Source organism: Neofelis nebulosa, chromosome 1 (assembly GCF_028018385.1).
Source record: "Neofelis nebulosa isolate mNeoNeb1 chromosome 1, mNeoNeb1.pri, whole genome shotgun sequence".
Lineage (NCBI taxonomy): Eukaryota > Metazoa > Chordata > Mammalia > Carnivora > Felidae > Neofelis > Neofelis nebulosa.
In genome coordinates, this window is record NC_080782.1 from 223,558,957 (window position 1) to 223,574,653 (window position 15,697).

General features: G+C 46.3%; 1 protein-coding gene across 1 annotated transcript; it reads right to left on the reverse strand.

Annotated features, from left to right (window-relative positions):
- Positions 1–2,752: 2,752 nt before the first annotated feature.
- Positions 2,753–10,933, reverse strand: LOC131493375 (guanylate cyclase soluble subunit beta-2-like). Its single transcript, XM_058697810.1, has 6 exons — positions 10,911–10,933; positions 10,534–10,747; positions 9,410–9,521; positions 8,067–8,170; positions 5,843–6,059; positions 2,753–3,428 (listed from the first exon to the last, which is right to left on the reverse strand). The coding sequence occupies exons 1-6, from the start codon at positions 10,931–10,933 to the stop codon at positions 3,043–3,045; spliced, it is 1,056 nt and encodes a 351-aa protein (XP_058553793.1). The 3' UTR covers positions 2,753–3,042.
- Between the last annotated feature and the right edge of the window lie 4,764 nt (positions 10,934–15,697).

Sequence of the window (15,697 nt, forward strand, 5' to 3'; positions counted from 1 at the left end):
CACTGGATATTATAAAAGGATTTCTGAAAACTAAAATTGCTAAGATATCTCCAATTCCCTGTTAGCTGTATCTCCTCACCCCACTCCCATCCACACCAGACCACAGAGCAGCGAAGAGAGAGGCAAAGGAAGACCGATAACCGAGCTCCCGCCCTGCCTGAGTGGGACACACACGCAGTAGGTGAACACTTACTTTGTAGACCTCGTGGACACTGGTTAATCTGTCAAACTTGGAATACATGGAATTCAGCATGGTCACTATCTGGATAGGTTGGCAGGCAGCACAGATGTTAGTAAATGTCACCACGTCACTGAAGAGAATGGTGCAGGTTTTAAATTCTCCTGCAAAACATAAACTGAGCGTCAGTGAGAGCCAGGGATGTGGGATGATGATTCTCTGGATTCTAGACTCAAGTGCTCTCTGGGAACCACATCTGGCTGAGCCTTGGGGAAAAGGAGCCGGGTCCATTCGGCCAACAGACACTCCCTGAGTGCCTGCTATGAGCTGGTCATTGTTCGGGGAGACGCGTGCAACGTGGAACAGACAGCACCTCTGCCTCTAAGGTGCTCCCAGTCCAGTGAAGAAGACGTAGGAGTAAAGGAGCACCCGGTAAGGTGTGATGAGAGCCATGGCAGGACAGGAATAGGCTGGGTGGGCCCTGGCTTACAGAGAAGCTTCTGGCAGGTGGCCTGCCGCGGAGCCCGAACTACAGGAGATCCAGGCCGGGGCTGACAGAGACTGGTCATCACGAAGTGGTGACTTCCACTCTCCGTGTCTGGCGAGAGGGCTACGTGTGCTCAGCGCGTCCTCCTAACTCCTTGGGCTGCTTCCAGTCTTGCTAATTTTCATACGGCAGCCAGATGACCCGTTGAAGTCAGACCCTCCAATCCTGTGCCTCAAATCCGTGATTTCAACACACTGAGACTAAACTGGAAAATCCTTGGGGTGCCTGGGTGGCTCAGCCAGTTGAGTGCCCGACTCTTGGTTTTGGCTCGGGTCACGATTCCAGGGTTGTGGGATCAAGCCCCACATCAAGCCCCGTGTCAGGCTCCTTGTTACTTAAGATACTCTCTTGCCCTCTCTCTCTCTCTCTCTCTCTGCCTCTCCCCTGCTGGTGTGCTCTTTCCTGCTCTCCCCACTGCCCCCCCCCACCCTCAAAAAAAAAAAAAAAAGAAAAGAAAGAAAATCCTTACCATAGCCAGTAAGGGGTCCCCTCTGTCCCACCATCTCTCTGATCTCACGTCTCCATGCTCCCTGGCTTACTCCACTCCAGCCACACTGGCCTCCTTGGGGTTTCATAAGTGCCTCCTGCTTAGGCCCCTGGCACCTGCTGTTTCCTCTGCCTCTTTTCTCCGACTTCTCTTTTCTCCAATATCCAAAGAGCTCTGTCTCACATCTCACACGTAACCACCTCAGTGAGAACTTACTTTATCACTCTATCTAAAATAACAGTCCCTAGACTCTATCCTTTTGGCCTGATTTCTGCCCCCAACCCCACAAGCCTTACATGGCATATTTTATGTGGGGTTTTTTATTTGTTTGTTGCCTGTCTTCCCCACTGGACTGTAAGCTCCACGAGATGAGAGACTGTCTCGTACTCTGCTGTATCCCCAGCACCTAGAGCAGGGCCTGGCACATAGTAGATCCTCAATAAATACTTGTTGGATGACCAAATGGGTGACTGCTTGAACACAGCTGGGCATTCTCTGTATTATTTATACCTCTGGTAATAATCTCTCCTTCACATAGTTTCCTCTGCCCTCTGGCTTCTGGCCTGCCATTCTCTCCTCATATTCTCCCTACCTTTCTGATCTCCTTGTTTTACACATTCCACTGGCTTTTCTTCCTCCTTAAATAATAGGTGTTCCTTAAGCTTCAAAACCTAACCCTCGTCCCTTCTCACCTCATGCCCCCTGAATGACCTTATTTATAATTCATAGAGTCGGTGTTTAACCACCACCCACACTGCAATAATTCCTAGATCGATAGCTTACCCAAGGAACTTTCTTCGAGCTCTCCCCACAATTCCTAGCTACCTACTGGTCGTGTCAAGTGGAGTATCCTACAGGCTGCGGTATTTATCTTGAGACTGCCTCACCTTTGCTCCTGCAATCCCATTCTCCCAAAATGCCTTTCCCTGCTTTTCCTCTGAAATAAAGTCTCAAGGTATAACTCAAGTGCCATACACTTGATATATACAAACCCTCACAGCCCCTGCCTCCAGTCTCTTCCTTTCTGACGCCTTTTTATCGTTAATTTCCCTGGCGTCTGTGTTTCCACACCTTTGTCATGGAAAAAGTATGAATGTTGGAGTTAGACGGACTTCTGATTAGTCTTCAGCTCTTTTACTCATAAACTGGGGTGAATGTAGATTTACTCCGCTGTTTTGGATAATAGCACCCCGCTCATAGAAGTATTCAGAGAATTCAATGAAATGGCACATCTAAAACCGTCTAACACAGATCCTGGCACAATAATTGCTCTTTAATGCACGTTAGTTCCCTTTCCTTTGGCTACCACCACCCCTGTGAAATTATTCTGTCTATGTCTGTCAAACCCACAAGACTGTGACCTCCTTTGGGTCCTCGAGACCTGGCAGCACCCTGGCATTGAGTTAGTTTACCACACATGTCTGGGGGTGAACACGCACCCGTGACAAGTGGGAAGCGAGGTCAGAATAAACATGGCATCGTTTCCTCCAGAAATGGCTTGCTCTCCCAGAATGGTCTTTAGAGGCCCATGATTTAGGTAACGTGTGGGTGTATTATGTCCAGCTAAAGAACTCTATTCGTGGCCACTGACGAAAAGGCCAGTGTCAAGCCATAGCTTTCAGGTCTTAGAGAACGTGCCATAGGTGGGTGAAGTTGACAGGCACTCTTACTTAATCCATGTTTCACTCTGGTATTACTTTCATTATTCTTGATGTTGGGAGAAGAAAACTGAGGACGTGCATCTCAAGCAACCTGCCCAAGATCATGCTGCTAACAAGTGATGGACCCAGAATCCAAACCCAGAGCTGTCTGGTTTCGGAGGCTGTGCCCCTAACCCCTGAGGCACACCGCTACTCTTGCCCAGAGGCACCCATGAAGGGGAAGGAATGCTTTACCCGCGGCGACCTTTTTGCCCTCCTTCAGCTGGTTGGCCACATGTTCCGGCAGCATGGCATAAAGCAAGGTCTCGGTTTTCTTCTTTTCTATGGCCAAGTGCTGGGAGAGGACCCGCAGCTCCTCCTTCTTCCTCTCCAGCTGGTTGGACAGCTCAATCTCTGCCAGCCGCTGCTGGTTCAGGAGGATGAGGTCCCTGGTGGTGTCATGGGGGGCGATGTCAGACAGGTGCATCCGGTGCGCCTCCAGCTCTCGCAGGCTGCGGAGCTTCGGGGAGCACAGGTATATCATGCACCGCGCAGACTCCATCCAGATCATCTGGCCTTGCCGTCACGAGAGAAAGGTGACAATGCAGCAGGTCACCCGCCGGTGCTACAGCTCGCCAGATCGTCACCCACACAATATGCCCTCGTATCCACCGCACGGTCTCACCCGTTCCCTTCTAGCCAAATTTCTTGACAGCCATCTGTCTACACATCCTGTCTCCACTTACCCATCTTCCCTGGCTCGCAGCGCCTCTCTTTACTTGGAAGTGGCCCCAACCCCGGCTTCCAATCTACCTACTCCAATACGAGTCTATCTGTCTCTCCCTTACTGAGGCCTTCTGCTGTTGGATGGCGTTGGGCAGAACCCCCTCCCTGAAACCTCACTTTCACGGACTTCCCTGACACTTCTTGCAATTTTTCCTTTAGGTTTTTTCGCTCATTCCTTCAATGCTGGTGTTCCCCGGGGTTCTGTCTTGGTGTTCTCTCTTAGTATTCCACAACTGCCTCCGACACCATGCTGACAATGAATCTGAATTCCCTGGACTCAATGCATATTTCCTTAAAAACAGATCTGTTTATTATTTTATTATAAAAGTGGTACACATGCATTGCAGAAAATGAAAACGGCTGAAGACAATATTAAAAGTCACCCATAGGGGCGCCTGGGTGGCTCAGTCGGTTAAGTGCCTGACTTCGGCTCAGGTCATGATCTCGCGGTTTGCAGGTCTGAGCCCCGCGTCGGGGTCTGTGCTGACAGCTCGGAGCCTGGAGCCTGTTTCGGATTCTGTGTCTCCCTCTCTCTCTGCCCCTCCCCCACTCATACTCTTTCTCTCTTAAAAATAAAGATTAGGGGCGCCTGGGTGGCTCAGTCGGTTGAACGGCCGACTTCGGCTCAGGTCATGATCTCACGGTCCGTGAGTTCGAGCCCCGCGTCGGGCTCTGTGCTGACAGCTCAGAGCCTGGAGCCTGTTTCAGATTCTGTGTCTCCCTCTCTCTGACCCTCCCCTGTTCATGCTCTGTCTCTCCCTGTCTCAAAAATAAATAAAAACGTTAAAAAAATAAATAAATAAATAATAAAGATTAATATTAATAAAAAATTTTTTTTTAATTTTTTTTTAACGTTTATTTATTTTTGAGACAGAGAGAGACAGAGCATGAATGTGGGAGGGTCAGAGAAAGAGGGAGACACAGAATCTGAAACAGGCTCCAGGCTCCGAGCTGTCAGCACAGAGCCCGACGCGGGGCTTGAACTCACGGACGTGAGATCATGACCTGGCCCGAAGTCGGACGCTCAACCGACTGAGCCACCCAGGCGCCCCTAAAAAAATGTTTTTAAGTCACCCATAATCACACCGCTCAGATAACTACTAAAAAATGGGGTTCTCTGCCATCTTTTCCTGTAATCTGAATTTGTCACTTTAATTTTATAATAGATATATCCTTCCATGGCATAAATGGAGATATGCATCATACTTTTCGCTGGCCACATTGATTATACTGTATTTTACTTAAGCAATTAGCTAGCACTGATTATGTTACACCCCTTTTATCACCCTATAAACAACATCGCAATGACCAAGCTTAAGGTAAGTCGTTGTGGATAATCGTGACAATTTTGTTAAGGATATAATCTTAGAAATGGAATTACTGAGGCGAAGAATATGCTCACTTTTAATGTTTTCGATGTGTATTGCTAAAACGCCCTCTAAAATGATTGTAACAATTTATACTCCCATCAACAGTGATTTTTTTAATTGCCTATTAATATTTATGCATGGATGTCTGCAACTGAACTCGTCTTCAAGCTCCTTTGCAAATGTTCTGTTTAATTGCTTCATCGCACATGCACTTGGTCTCTACTGTGAGCCAGGCACACTATTCTAGACTTGGAGGATACAGCAGTGACCCAAATGGGCAAAGTCGCTGCCCCAGGAAGTTCACATGGGGTCTTTTCTGTTAATCACACCTTCACCACCCAGTTACCCGAGCAAGAAAGCTAATCCTTATCCTAAATATCCTCTCTCTTTTTCAACACCGACATCCAGTCTCCAACTCCTGCCTTAATTATCTCCTGAATCTGTTCCTCAGTTACCCCCCGGCGCCACGGCTTGCTGCACTCAACACTTTGAAGCTTCTCGCTAGGGATGCCTGGTGGCTCAGGCAGTTAAGCGTCTGACTCAGGTCATGATCTTCTGGTCTGTGAGTTCAAGCCCTGCATCCGGCTTTCTCTCTTCTGTCAGCACAGAGCCCGCTTCAGATCCTCTGTCTCCCTCTCTGCCCATCCCCTGCTTGCATGTGCTTTCTCTCTCTCAATGATAAAAATAAACAGTTAAAGCTTCTCACTAGTTCTCCCGGGGCAGCCTCCAGCTTTTTAGCCAGCTTTTCTGAAGAAATCAGAAAGCTCTGCCTGGTCCCTTTCCGAGAAATCTCCCACACTGCAGAGAGCAATGGGAAAGGGCTGAGTTACTTACCTCGCAGTTTGAGTGCGGGCTGACTTTTCCATGCCTCAGGCATCCTTTCTCTTCGGGCCTTCAGGACAAATTGACTGTTGATAAATTTGCAGATGCTGAAAATGTCGAAGGTAACTTGGGGATGAATGATGGAGAAATACTCATCCAATCGAATCTTCTGGTTTTGGAGTCCTGGGACATACTTCTGAATATTCACTCCAGCTTGCTTGACCCTCAGCTACCCACAGAGGACAGGTGTAAGACCGGGGAACAGAAAGCAACCCTCACCGTAAACTCTCCCTTGCAAATATCACTCCACATGCTTTGCAACTCACTAAAAGGGGTCAGTAATGGTCAGACACCGTGGAAGTAATAAATACTATTTTAAAAATCAAATCTGCAGCTCATCTCTGAAAGAGAAAAGGATAGCATGGGGTGTTCAACAGCAAACCTTTGACTGACAAGAAACAGAGGTTAAATGTTTCAGTTGGAGTAACAGTTCTTCCCCAGCTTTGTGGGACTTCTTAGAATTCATTAACAAAGAAACTAGCCAATTCTGTGACTTAGATCTGACACCCAGGCCCAGGTGAAGGCGTCCATCATGGAGGTGGGGAGACATCTTTCACTGCTGTTTCCAGGGAACACACGGAAGAAAGAAGCAAAGAGTACATAAAATATCCAATGCCTGCACAGGCTGTCCAGGAATACATAACTTCACTAACCACGGGCATTCTGTTAGGCTACAGAAATCAACTTAACATTATGGAATAACTATCATTAAACTTACTGTTATTCTATGCCCAAAACTTAAAAAGGAAAAGGAGATTTAAAAGTATGGGGTGATAGGGTGGGGGTGCAGGGGCGGTGCGCCTAGGTGGCTCAGTCGATTAAGCACCTGACTTCAGCTCAGGTCATGATCTCATGGTTTGTGAGTTTGAGCCCCGCATCAGGCTCTGCGCTGACATCACAGAGCCTGGAGCCTGTTTCGGATTCTGCGTCTCCCTCTCTCTCTCTCTCTCTGCCCCTCCCTTGCTTGCTCTGTGTGTGTGTGTGTGTGTGTGTGTGTGTCTCAAAAATAAATTTTAAAAAAATTAAAAAAAAAAAAAAGTACATCAGGGACACCTGGGTGGCTCGGTCAGTTAAACATCTGACTCTTGATTTCGGCTCAGGTCATGATCTCAAGGTTCATGAGACTAAGCCCCAAGCCTGTCTCCGTGTTGACTGTGCAGAGCCTGGTTGGAATCTCTCTCTCCCTCTCTCTCTCAAAAAAAAAAAAAAAAAAAAAAAAGAAAAGAAAGTGCATTGGAATTTAAAACATTGATAATAGCAATAATAGTGTCCTCACGGCATTGGGGAAAAGCCAAAGTACATTACTTTACAATTCCCTAGTTGTTGAGGTCATAACCTGAGCCAAAATCAAGAGTCGGACTTTTAAAGGACTGAGCCACCCTGGTGCCCCTCCCTAATTGTTTCTTATAGGAGTGTTTGATTTGCTCAGATCAATTCTTTGCAAGCAAAGATGACCCTCAAATGAGTAGATTTCATAGATTCTGTATCCAGCAGTCAACTGGTAGGTGATGATCCAAACATATCTCTGCATTCAAACAACTAGCAGAGAAAATCGCAATTACCTGAAGCCATTTTAATTGATTTTTTGACCAAATTTATTTTACCTAACTGCCTTTGAAAGGAGCTCATAGTCACTTCAGGTGACATATATTTCATCCAAGGAAACTGATAACAACCAAACGTTTGTCATTAATGGTCATCATCACAACTCCCACGGAACAGTGGCATGAGTTGGCACAGCCTTCTCCCCTGCCTTCAAGATGCAGAGGGAGAACCCTACTGGGACTGAGACAACCACAGTGGCCACGAGGACGGCGAGGGATCACATCTAGAATCTCACCCTGCCATTACCAACTGCATTCTTTTGTCTCTTGGCGTCGTGAACTTTGGTGTCACTTCCTTTTTCTCTAATGGCAAACCTTCCCGTGCACTCATCAGTGCAGACCCCTTGCTGCTGCCCCCCCCCCCCCGCCCCCGCACCATACCCACGGAGAAGTTCCAACATTCTAGTTTCTGGAGGAGGCCACAATGAAAAGGAAGCCAATGGTCATGCCAGGCTAAATCCTAGTCTCCCAACCCCTGGGGACTCCTCAGGGACTTGACATGAAAGACTATACGACATACTCCCTTCCCAGCTTAGCCCCAGTCCAAGCTACAGCGGGAAAGGGCCTCTTACTGATTCATCAAATACAATGTGGAAAGGAAAAGCATTGCAGAATGTCTTCTGTTCAATCCAGAGACGCTCGGGATAAACGGGCACAAAGGTGTTCACGATATGCCCTGGATGTAGAAAAAGAGAGTCCTGTTCAGAGGCCGTTCACGCCACCAAGCTGACACAGAGCAGAGCTTGGGGTAGTGTCTTAAATGTTTCATGGCCACAGAGCAGTCCCCACTCTCTATCAGAGGCCCCCTTGGTGTCTCCAGATGGCCACAGCGATTCTTCCAAATTAAAACAAACAGAAAACTTGCTACTGGGTTAAGAAGCACCCCCCCCACCCCCCCAGCCCCTGCCAAGTTTCTGCCCGCCGCTGAAGAGTCTCTGGGCCAATTGAGTACGTCTCGCCAGGAAAACAGAGCCGGCATTGAAACGGTGACAGCCAGACAATGAGCTAGCGGAGCAGAGCGTGTGTGCCCGGCCCAGCGTCAGGGACATTTGCCATGGAGCTTTTTAGACTGACAGTTTTGGGTGGCACATGAAAATTTAACCAACAGCCCTATTTGGCAGGGGGTAGAGATTCGAAATGGAGCCTTTTTGATATGAAAATCTCCCAGACAAAGGATGTCAATTGCGTGTTTGACTCGCTTGCCATGGCTTGAGGGACTCAAAATGCAGCCTTTTGAGCCCTGCGGACCTCCTCCCAGATGCATGTCACTGTGACCCACAGGGCATGATGGGGAGGGCTCTAGCTCCCCGGCTCCCCACAGGGCGGGGCTCTCATTCTGGCTCAGCCATCAGGTGCTGATCATGAGACGGGCTCAGTGTCAACAAGGGCGCCTTGAAAGCCTGATGCCTTCATTTTTCACATGGAAGATGGGGGACCTTGTTCAAGGTCATTCAGCTCCTGAGGGACAGAGCCAGAGATCTGCTTTCTTGGCTCCTAATCCAGTGTCCTTTGCACTACTGGATACTGTGGTTATTAACCACAGGCTTCCTGGCCTGAAATGCATCCCAGTCCAGAAGGCCTGAGAAGCTGTAGAAAATTCACTGTTCTTGAGAATATGTCAGTAGTCATTCCTCCTTCCTTTCAACACAGTGACCAATTGGGACAGATTCCCCTCCTCTCTCCAGTGGCTTTCCCTGACTACTGGGGAGACTGTGTGTCTGTGCCACCCAGCGCAAATAAAAGGGGCAAAGGAAGGCAAGTTAGAGTCTGATGTTTGAATGCGTAAGACCATGCCCGCCAAATCCAAGCTCTGCAGAAATCAGTGACGTCATCATCATAGACGACTTTGCCCAGTTGTGTGCACCAAGCAATGATTCTGCTCTGAGAGCCAAGGTCAGGAGAACGGCCGACTCACCTTTTCCGAACATGACTATACTTCTCACAACTTCCCAGTGGGATTTCTTCACAGGGCAAACAGAGACACTCAAATATTTCTCCTTCATCCTAAGGAAAGCTGCCTCCAGGGCCTACAGGTGGCAGGGAGAGAAGCACGCGTGTCATGTGACTGGTCGTGTAACTGGAGACACACAAGCCCCTTCTGCTGTAATTGGGACCAGAGGAACAGCAAGGCCTTGCAAGGTCAATGTTAGCAACACATTGTTATCCCCAAGATTTTTATCTAATTAATCTTCATGTTGTTTCTCTGCCAAAGGCAGCAAGAACTTTTTTTTGCAAATCTCAAGACAGGGCTGGCAGAAAAATGACACCTGACCATCTTGTCTTCTTGTGGTTGTAGATTCTGTAGCAAACAGGCTCTGAGGTGGGCTTTGAATGCTCTAAGATATCAACACCGTGGGCTCCAGGAACCACAACATTATCTGGATATTTGTATAAGCTGTGCGGACACAGAGAGCTGTGTACCTAATAATGTAGCACCTAAATAGATAATGTTCACTCCACAAGTTGCAACTGAGGCAGCCAATCCCAGGATGGCACATTGACTCCAGACTCCTAACTGGCCCCAGCTACAGAAGTGGGCACTAAGGACTCCAAAAGGTCAATTTATTTTGGAAGGATTGCAAAATAAGCCACCAAATCCAAATTTCCGGCCTTTATATTGGTGTTTTCAGAGGTGAAAATGTTCCAGGCTAAGGTTCATCCCAGAATACTTCCCAATATTTATCCAAGTTTTCTTAACCCAGAGGTTCTCAACGAGGAATGATTTTTGTCCCCCACCCCTGCCTTGGGGATACATGGTGATGCCTGGAGACATTTTTGATTGCCACAACTGAGGAGCGGGGAGCGGGGGTGCTATTTGCATCTAGTGGGTAGACTAGCAATGCTGCTAAACACACACAGGACAGGCCATCATAACAAAGAATGATCTGGTCCCAAATGCCAGTAGTGGAGATCGAGAATATCTGCCTTAAATCCACTATGAGAAGGTCCATTTGGTTCTGTTCTTTGCACAGATTGTTCCAAGACCGGTAGATCCACTAGGAGGATCTGTGCTTTCTGAAGACATAGCAAACCCAATACCTCTTGGTCCCTCTGGATATCCTGATTGCCTTTTAACCTGTTTGGCTTTGCCCTTCCCATCTGGCTGTGAGACTTCTGTACAACCAGAAACACAACATGCTCTTTCTTTCCTGTCCTCTCCTCTTCCTTATTCATGCTGAGGATATCCATGGTCACATCAATGTCAAAGAAGTCTTTGGCCACAGCCTCAATGATACCTGCAGCAGAAGGACACCTACTGATGAGGGATGGCAAGAGGCAGATATGTCAGCCAAAGTCATAAAATAATCAAGTTATACAACTTCAGATGAACATTCCAGGGTTCACTAAGTCCAGGCCTTGCATCAAGACAGGCAGCATACAGTAGATTAATAAAATTCAAAAATAAAATAACTTACAGGTAGAGGTTTAAGTTGTACATGTCTGGATACCAAATATATCCCTGCCACTCTAATTTCTAGCTCAGCATCTATTCATTTGTTTATTTCAGGAAGGCATTTCACTCACTAAACAAACACACTCTAGAAATAATGTAAACAACGTTTAGTTGTAAAAGCATTAAGGATCATGTTTTAAAAAGAGGTTCTCCAGAAATCTATCCCTGGGTTATAATATAAACATGGGAAAAGCATGCATGAAGATGTTCACCACAGCACTGGTTACAATAGCAAAAGAGTAGCACCAACTACAAATTCAACGGTGGGGCCTGGTCAGTTACCCTATGAAATACCGTTTGGCCTTTGAAAATGACTTTTAAAGACCATGTAAAAACGTGGAAGGATGCTTTCTCCATAATGCTGAATAGACAAGAAAGGTTGATACAAAATAATATATGCAGAATTATCATAACTATGTAAATACCTAGTTTAAAATGTTAAAATAAAAATGGAAATTATTCCTCCTTTTGGCACTTTGGGAACTTATTTTAAAGGCTCAAAGACTTTGGAAGTAACGGTCAAGACAGCAAAGACTCAGATTATGGAAGAGCTGGTTGGCTATTAGCCATCCTGGAGAATTGTGAGGGGACCATCCCCCAGAGGCCTCGTAGCGGTGGGACTGGTTAAGACATTCCCATACCTGGTACGATGTGGCACAGACCGCTCCTATCAGAGTAGTAATGGAGAAGCATTCTCCCGTCTGCCTCTCTCTCCACGCGGAACGATGGTGCGTTCATCTCCTAACCAAAAGACACGACGTGTTTTCTCTCAGTGAACCCAGGTTGTTTGAATTATGCTCTTGAGGCTTTGTGAAACAACAGTGCTTACCCATTACAGCACACAGAACTATACCCCCAATCACATAAAATCCACTATGGTTTTGGGCACCCTATGTCAGGAATTTGATATTATCCCTAATTCCCTAACCCACCCTAGATGGCAAGTATTATCTCCCTTTTAAAGAGAAGAAACAGGCTCAGTGGAGTCAAGGGTAAAGGAAGGGAGGAACAATGTTTGGACCACAGTGAGCCTTCACCACGCGTGTTGCTTCTGCCCACACTCCAGGGCGGGGCCAGCGGCCGTGCTCGGCCTGTGACCCAGGGACCACGGGCATCTTCACCCTCAGAAAGACCAGGAGCTCAGAGCAATTTGGAGAGGCGTTGCTTTCTCATCCTGGAAGTAGAATGCCGTCTGCGGTCTAAAGTCGCTCATTTGGAAAATCAAGATATGTCAGAAGAGATCCTCTTTCTCCAGGAATAAATGGTGACGTTTAAGTATGCACCATCTCACAGTAGATGTACGTCAGGAAATAAGGATGAAGACTTCACCTGGGGGATCCCCGAGAGAAGCACCTTTCTCCCCGACCTGATGTGTAGGCAGCTGAGTACCCCGGCTTACAGCTTGTGGTCTGAGCGAGGGAAGAGTTTAAGGAGCTGGGCTCCTACCAAGATCTTTGCTTCCTTCTATGGTGGGAGGGTTTCCACTTAAAATGAGCTTCTTTTAAAAAACAAATGTATTTTATCTTTCAAAAGCATATACGTAGAGAAAGTATATGTTTGCATGTATGTGTGTTTGCATCTTGATTAAATCTTCCGAGGATTTGAGGTGGCACATATAAAAAGTATGAAATAAACCAGGAGATTAAAGGCTATTTCAAAAACTTCCATCCAAACTCTCCACCGTGAAAAAAATAACCAGAGTCCAGAAGGGGCTAAAATGCAAATTCGTATGTTCTTGCTACCTTGTCTCTCCTCACTCGTCGCCCCCACCCGAGGCTGCTTCCCAGAGGCACTTCCCAAAATTTGTGCTTTTAATTCTTCTGGTAAGTGTATCTGACTCTCTAAATAGTAAGATTGTACTTCTATTTCTTAGTTAAAATAGGGTCTTGCGAAAGTAGAGAATCAGGGAAAAGGGAAAATAATGGGAAACAGACCAGAGCATGGTCTTTGGAAACAGACACGTGGGGTCATGTCCTGGCTGGGCCACCACAACCCAGCAACTTGGGGCAAATGTTTGACCCTTCTGGGCCTGTTTGCTCATCTGTATCATGAGAAAAAAAAATCAGAGTACCTAATCTTGGTGTAAGGAGGACAATTCAATGTTTATAAATTACTTAGCCCCACACCTGCTTCATAATTAGCACCCAATGAAAGTTAGCTTAAAAAAAAAAGAAAAGATTAAAGGCACAGCTACAACCAGAAATGTATGCCTTAAGGCACTGGCAAATTACTAGAGGCAAACGTAGAGAAAAGTCAGCATTACCTTATTTTATTTTTGCTTAAAGAGACAGAACGTTCCGTCCAGTGTAAAACACTACGGAGCTACCAGGTTATTATTGCGTGTATTTTATTACGGCTTGCATATTATAACACTGATATATTTTATTCATCTCATTATGTGCAAAATGTCCTCACTTCCACCCTGAGAAGTTCTCTTCTTTAGCATTGACTTTGGCACGGGAAGGAATGACCGATGATTGCCCCAGAGGAAAGGTAGTGGAGCTGTGTGCAAACAATGGGCGGGGACTTCAGACTCTTGGTCCCATTCACACTTATTCACAAGAGTGGCAGTAATATGGTAACTACAGTATCTGGAGCACATCCATGAATTAACACGAATGGGAGACTATTAACATTCTCCAGAACCGTGACTTGAAATATTAGCCAAATTTTCAGACGAAAGATGTCATATTAAGGAATCTTATGGGAGATTCTGGAAGGAGCCTAACTGTACTTCTTTGTGTCTAAGTGCAGTGCTGTAGCTAAGAAATTGGAAAGGAAGCTGCCACATAAATTATTGTAATTTTTAAACCGGCTGTATTGAACAGAGAGAAAAGAGAAAAGAAGGAAGTTATTATTATTTATGAAATGCCTTCTGTAAAGTGATTATGACGCTGGGGACTTCCACATGTGACCTCTTTGAATTCACACAATATATGAGATAGGAGTTTTTTTCCTATTTACTCCTCTTTGTCTCTGTGTTTTCCCAATGCCTAAAATAGGGCTTATTACAGAGTAAAGCCTCAATACATATTTATGAAATGAGTAAAGTGAAAAAATCAAGGGCCAGAGAGGGCAAATAACTTGTACAGGATCACACAGCTAGTAAATTGCAGAGCTGGTCAGACAGCGCGGTAGGTGCATCTGACCCCATATCCAGGGCTCTTGCTATCCCCCTTGCGTAGTTCCCTTCATTGACAACAGGACAGACCCACCTACTCATCCTGTCTGAAGTCAGTTAAGGTTTTTCTTATTCCTTGAAATATGGAGAAATATTCCATGAAAAAATTGAGAAAATAATAGTTTTCCCATTGAACACGTATAAGGGTGCACTATGGTTGATGAGTCACTTTAGCACACACAACCCCATTTTACCCTCACGACGACCCTTCAAGGGTGGTTAGGAGCATTAAATATAAAAATAGTGGAGAAAGAGCCTGGTAAACTATAAAGGGCCCTAAAAATAAGTACAAATAATTCATATAAGATAATAAACTATTATTAAAAGCTACGTAAATGCTCGTTTGCCTTTTTAATAAGGCTGTTTCTTTTCTAAAAAAGAAGAGGAAGTCTAGGCGTTTAAATTCCCAATGATGCCTACAAACAAGAAAGCCAAAGAATGAATTCTAGAAGGATATATCCCAATAGGGAAATTAGTTTCTTAACACCTCAGGCGGTCACCCCGCGGGTTAATCAGCATTGGATGGTTTCCGACTCTGGCTCTTGGCCCTATCAAATCTTTCCTTCTGATACGTGAATAAATGAATCTGGCTACCGAAGCTATTTCTCAGCTCCATCAAAGCCGGGAAACCTGAGGGGAGATTTTGCAAGTCCACTACAACCTGATTGTTTCCCTGTCTTTGTCCCCACTGTGATCACTCTTCCAGATCTAATTCCAAGCCCACACCAGCGACTGTCAGAATAGACCATCCTCTGTCACAAAGCCAACCTCTTCAGCTTGTCCCTCATTGGTTGTTGCCGGCCAGTTAATAAAAGTGGCCCACAGGTATTCATTTTCCATTCCTTTCCCCAGGGGACTCCTGACACCTCGAACCAGGGATCCTGCACGTCCCTTTCAACTGCACCCCTCTCGGGGGTTGTGGGAAGATGGCCCGGAACTCCCACAGGCATTTGCTTCGTCACCGAGCCAACAAGACTGGACTCAGATAGCCTTACCTGATAAGATAGTGCGAGGTAACTGTGGAGGGCATCTAGGTTTTCAATAAACTCCGTGAGGTTTCCTCCCAGTGTCCGTAACATCCTATCGTAGCCAGACATCTTACAGAATTTAAAGAAATATTCTCCAAAGAGTCTCAGAATGGCTTCCATGGAGACACCTGCGGAACCCAAAGCACACCCCCAAAATAAAAGCACCTGCAGAATGTTTGTTCTCATTCTGGGGGTCTTCAGTGATTCCCAAAGAGTTCAAATCCCGGCTGTGTGATAACACGACTGAACATCTCCCTGAGGTTTTACTTTCGCCGTCAGTAAAATGCCAATAATGACATCCCTGTCTCGGGGCCACAGTGAGGCACCCAGTGCAGCCCCGGCATCTGGAAGGTGCTCATTAAATGTGAGTTCCTCCTACCCCTACCCCAATCTTTTCTGTGGTCCCCGTGGCATAAATCCCTCTCCGGTCCAGAAGGGGATGGGAAGCTGTCGTATTCCCATGATGGCTGAGTCTGGCACCCAGAAGGAGGCTCGCCCTGGGCAGGGCAATGTATGGTCCTCTGCGGTCTTCCCTACCAC